General features: G+C 40.5%; 1 protein-coding gene across 1 annotated transcript; it reads left to right on the top strand.

Moving 5' to 3' along the window:
• The first annotated feature begins 879 nt into the window (after nucleotides 1–879).
• On the top strand, nucleotides 880–4,619 carry LOC145718267 (nuclear pore complex protein Nup107-like). The gene is made up of 4 exons (XM_081809734.1): nucleotides 880–1,037; nucleotides 2,828–2,919; nucleotides 3,410–3,496; nucleotides 4,287–4,619. The coding sequence occupies exons 1-4, from the start codon at nucleotides 1,030–1,032 to the stop codon at nucleotides 4,463–4,465; spliced, it is 366 nt and encodes a 121-aa protein (XP_081665860.1). The 5' UTR covers nucleotides 880–1,029; the 3' UTR covers nucleotides 4,466–4,619.
• The last annotated feature ends 679 nt before the right edge of the window (nucleotides 4,620–5,298 follow it).

Here is a 5,298-nt window from a genome sequence, read left to right as displayed (position 1 = left end):
CATTCTACAGATGAGGGGGGAATATGTGCAGGAGGAGGGTTCAAGCCTAGATAGAGCCCCAAATCACTTTTCCCCCAAAAAATGTCATGTGGTCTTAGTGTGTCAAGAGGCCTTCTGGTACATTACCTAGGATTGCAGCAGAATATAAAAAGGTAAGGAAAAACTTGGACTGATTCCTTCAGGGCCAGAATATACTACTTTTTGGCTATAGGGGCACTTTGAAATAGAGGGCAATACCATCACCCTTTATCCTTTTTTGTATGTTTATTTCAAGTTTTTATTTAAATTTAAGTTAGTTATTACAATACATATGCTGTAATATTAGTTTCAGGAGTAGAATTTAGTGATTCATCACTTACATATCACTCTTTATGCTTTTTAAGACAGGTGATCTTTTTCTCCTTAATAGGGGAAAATATCAAGTAAAAAACGAACAGCCGTTATGGAAAAGAATTTCAAGAATCTTAGGGGGGTTACACTACAATTCAAACAAGGTGAGTAAGTGAGACTGACAGGGACCCCTGAGGCGGAGGGCAGAGTCTGCACGTCTGAATTCCAAGTCCGAGATTCCTTCTTACTAAGAATACCAGGAAATGACTGCACGTTTCTCTAGACTGTCAACATACCTCAACTTTCCCTTTAGGATCACCTGGCGCTTGGACCACGCCCACAAATACCCGTCAGGCAAAGTGGCCGCCGCGCCTCCGCGCTAGACCCCCCTCAGGCGCCGCCCCCTGCCCGGCCCAGCACTGCCGCCTCGGCCGGGCCGGCCCCGCCTGGCGCCATCACACTCTAGCACAGCCTTCGCGCCTGCGCAGGCCGGACCTGCGGCAGTAGGCGGAAGTCGTCGCGCGTGCGCTAGATGGGAAAGCTGTTTCTTCTCCCTCCCTCCCCGTTCCCTGTAGGGCGGCCTTTCTTGGACATGCTTCCGGGTCGAGGGGTTTGCTTCCGGAGAGCGGGAAGGCTGAAACGGGGTGATTAAACTAGAGCCGAGTTTGCGAGGTTCTCGTTGGAGAGAAGGCCGTGGCCATGGACAGGTCAGTTCTGGTGGTACTGGCCGAGCTCGGAGACTTGCCCCTCCTGCTTGTTGGCGGAACGAAATAGGTGAAACCCAACTCTCAGAGGAAGCCGGGGAGGGCCCGGGTGCTAAGCCTAAGACTGCTTTCCCGGGGTGGGGGGCTCTGTAGGTGATGGAAGAAAGGCCGCTTGGGTCGGGCTGGGTATAGACGGTGATAATGCCCTGCGTTCTCGCGGCAACTCTGCCATCTGTTTTGTGTTTTCGCGCGACATTTGTCGGTCCTGGGGTGGGCGGATAGGAGGTGGCCCGGCATTCGAGATGCTGAGTGACCTGCCCGAGATCACAAAGACAGTGACGGAACTGGGTTTTCAACCCAGACTTTCTTATTACAAGTTCCAGCATCAGAGAGTTACTGAATTGAGTTCTTTCCGTCACCCTGGCATTATGCTAGCTACCTGCGACATAGGTGAGTTACTCTATGTTCTTGGCTACGGGGAGTTGGTTGTATAGTGGAGGAGATATCCGAGCAGTGCAAAGTGATGTGTTTTGACTATTCTGTGAGAAGAGAAAATGAGGATGCGGTTAAGTCCACCTGCCACGGGAGGTAGCAGGAAGACTTCTCAAAGGAGGTAACTTTCTAGTTAGTCTGAATAATAGTAGCCAACATTGAGTGCCTTAAACGCTTTAAATATATTACTAGCTAATTTAATTTTCCTACAGTCGTTTGAGGATAGGTACTATGATCCTCTTTTCATAGATAACACTGGGGCTAAAAGAGCTTAAGAAGTTGGTCACAGTTAGGAAGCTAGTAAGTAGAAGAACCAAGTTGCCAACCTGGATCAATGTGTCTCCAGATTCCAGGCGGCTCTTTCTGGTGAGTTAAGTGTTCACCAGGTGGGTGAACAAGGGGGCAAATGTAGGCTTCTGTAGAAGAAACAACATGTATAGGGTGCAAGAATATGAAAAGGAATGCGTTGTGTAGCCGAATGGTCACATGCAATGTGTGTTTGTATGGGGATGTTGGTTGCTGAATGTGAGGCTGAACTGGTAAGCTGGGGTTAGTTAGATTGTAAAAAACAAAGGAAATTTGGACTTGATTCTGTAAGCCAGAGAGATTCCGTAGGCTTCAGAGCTACCTGAAGGTTTTAAGTGGAGGAAAAGCATATTAGATTCTTGTCTCAAAATACAGGTCTTTTAATTCACACAATTTATATTTTAGACCTTGGACTGAGAATGGTGGGAGATCAGAGGCTCTGTGACTGCAAGTAGTACTGAGACCAGAGACGTCATTAGTGTACTCTGGGGAGAAATAACTTGAAGGATCATTTCTCTCCAATTTACTAGAATTCTTTTACTTAGTCTTACATTTTGTCAGTCCAAACAACAGAATTTTTCACAGTACCCCCGGTTTGAAACATTTGGAAACTACAGAAGATCCTTTTAAGAGAGAGTTCCTGCAATTTTAGGGAACTCCTCAAATTAACAGAAGAAAGATCTGCCTTCTTGAAGCAATTATGTAAAATAGTGTTATAATATAGATTTCAAGTGTTGAAATCATTCCATAGGCAAAAATAACATATTGAGTACTAGAAACTCAAAGATGCCTGTGCAGGAAAAATTTGAGAGGGACTTTGAAGGATAAGCAAGATTTGGAAACAAAGAGCACTGTCAACCAAAAGCTCAAGGACTTGGCTACTGGGATGATCTATACCTTGACTGACCCAGGGTCCTTTGCTCCAATCATGATAAAGTTCCTTGCAGATGCTGCATTCTCATTTCATTCACACGAACTTAATGATACTATTTTAGGAGTGGCTATGGAGAGATGTCATCCCCTGTGATCCGGGAGGCAGAGGTGACTCGGACTGCACGGAAACAGAGTGCTCAAAAAAGAGTTTTAAGTATCCTTTGCATTTTAAGTATTGTTATACAAATTGCAATATGCTTGGAATCAGGATTATAGAATTTTCTTTTTATGAGAGATACTAAACACTCGCTATTATAACAAAGTACTGTGGAAATTAGTTTTTTAAGTCCCCAGATATGTTATTTGGTAAATTAAATGCTGAAATTCAATGAGATTAAGATTTGTGTTACCCCAAAAATAAGGATGTTCTGTTTTACTGTTATCATATTGTCATTAGCTTCTGCTAAGATTAGATATCTTTTTTTAAAATTTGAAATGTAAGGACCATGTGTGGTACTAAGACTGATATTTGAGAAATTAAGTAGTAGAGGGAGTTATTTACTCTTTGCATAGAATAAATGGTAGCCATAAAAACCTTGTTCTTAAAAAAATGTATTCACATATTTATATAGTGTAAATATGGTTATTTTGAACTTTAATGGTGTCTTTTCTATGTGGAAAACTTTTCTTAATGCTTCCTATAGTTCGGCCATCCCAAGATGAAATTTTTGCTACTACTACACCAAGAAATCAGGTTATCCCTCGGACTCCCAGTTCATTTCGACCACCTTGTAAGATTTTTTGCTTTTAAAGCATTTAATAATAATAATAGTAGCTGTAGGTTAAAACTTAAAATACACATAATAAATATAATCTTTGGTTATGATATCAGTAATTAAGAACAAATATTAATGATTGCAGTTACTATGTACAAGGTACTGTACTTTACATAAATACACAATGACTGTAACGTAAGTATTATCTCTCTTTTGCCAAAACAAAGTGAGACTTGGAGAAACTATTCAGTAAGGATAGCATGGCTGAGCAAATATGTAAGTAATGGAATCAAAGTTCAAGCAATGATTTGTATACTTCAGAGGCTATGTCCTGTACACCAAATGGCCTCTTCAGTATGCTTTATAAAATTAGAATATGAAGAATCCATGGACTTATTCACGTCCTTTTTTTTTTTTTTTAACCACTCAGTTATGTTTTAACAAAAGCATCTCTATTTGCAGTAAAAATTTTTCCTGATGGGCTCAGTAGTACCAAAAGCCGAAATTTAGAAAAATAAGTTAAATCTTCATATCGTGGAAATGTTAATATTTAAAGTATTTACTTGGTTAGAATCTACATAATTAAAAACAAAGTTATTGGGGCATCTGGCTGGCTCAGTCAGTAGAGCATGTGACTCTTGATCTTGGGGTTGTGAGTTTGAGCCCATGTTGGGTGTAGAGATTACTTAAATAAATTTTCAAAATTAAAAAAAAAAACCAACAAAGTTATTTACTGGTTGATTGTTTTGTTTTCATGATCATGTTCATGCGCTTTAGATTCTTTTTACTAACCTCTTATTTGTAGTTACTCCACCCAGCCGAAGCTTACTAAGGCATCCAGATGTTTCCTGCATTCTTGGAACGGGAGGGAGGTCTCCCCGGCTTACACAGTCTTCAGGGTTCTTGGGAAACCTGTCTATGGTATGTAGGAAAGCAGGGCTGAAAATATTTCCACCTTCATATAAAAGTATGATATTGAGCTGAAAAGCCTTTAGTGAGATTTGAAGTCATAGTCATCAAAAGAGTAACTAGGTGATGGAGATTGAAATAATTTTTTGGTTAGGCTTTCAGAAAACAAACCTGAAGCATCTCATGTCATAGATGGAAGCTGCAACACCAAAAACATTTAGATCCAGATAGAATGTGTTAATCTGATAGTCTGCTGATCCAAAGAAATAATTGGTGGGTTGCTAATAGCTGTAAAAGCTGAGCCCTGTTTTGAAGCATAAAACAGTAGGAAGCCAAGAGTAATGGATGAAGAATAGCATAAGGAAGAGAGACGATGCATTAAAGGAAAGAAAAGAGAAAATGTTGGGAAAAGTAGATGAGACACTCTTCAGGAATCATCGTGGTATAGTATTTAAAATAGAAGAAATGTCATATAAACTGATACAGATTAACTTGATCTAGGTGTTTAAAATATCCTCTAGAAAAAGAAAGGATTGTATCTGAGACGGAAACAGAAGAGTTCTGTTGGAGTAGTAGAGTACGATGGCTAATTTAGTGCTAAAAATATAAAAACGGTCCTTCTATATTTGCCTCTGTGCTTATTAAAAAGGCACAGGAATTTTTACACACTCTTGAAATTGTCTAGGTGTTTTCTGAAGAATGGTTTTGCATGGAAATAAGTCAATTGGAGAAAGACAAGTATCATACGATCTCACTGATAGGAGGAATTTGAGAAACAAGACAGAGGACCATAGGGGAAGAGAGGAAAAAATGAAACAAGATGAAACCAGAGAGGGAGACAAACCATAAGAGACTCTTAATCTCAGGAAACAAACAGAGATGCTGGAGTGGTGGATGGGAGTGGGGTG

This window comes from Leptonychotes weddellii, unplaced genomic scaffold, assembly GCF_054177405.1.
Source record: "Leptonychotes weddellii isolate Sample4059 unplaced genomic scaffold, ASM5417740v2 HiC_scaffold_13062, whole genome shotgun sequence".
NCBI classification, from domain to species: Eukaryota; Metazoa; Chordata; class Mammalia; order Carnivora; family Phocidae; genus Leptonychotes; species Leptonychotes weddellii.
This window is presented reverse-complemented; position numbering and strand designations above follow the sequence as displayed.

Coding starts and splice junctions, on each gene's coding strand:
- LOC145718267 (XM_081809734.1), top strand. Junction 2,920..3,409: donor TGCTCAAAAAAGAGTTTTAA/GTATCCTTTGCA, acceptor TGCTTCCTATAG/TTCGGCCATCCCAAGATGAA. Junction 3,497..4,286: donor CAGTTCATTTCGACCACCTT/GTAAGATTTTTT, acceptor TCTTATTTGTAG/TTACTCCACCCAGCCGAAGC.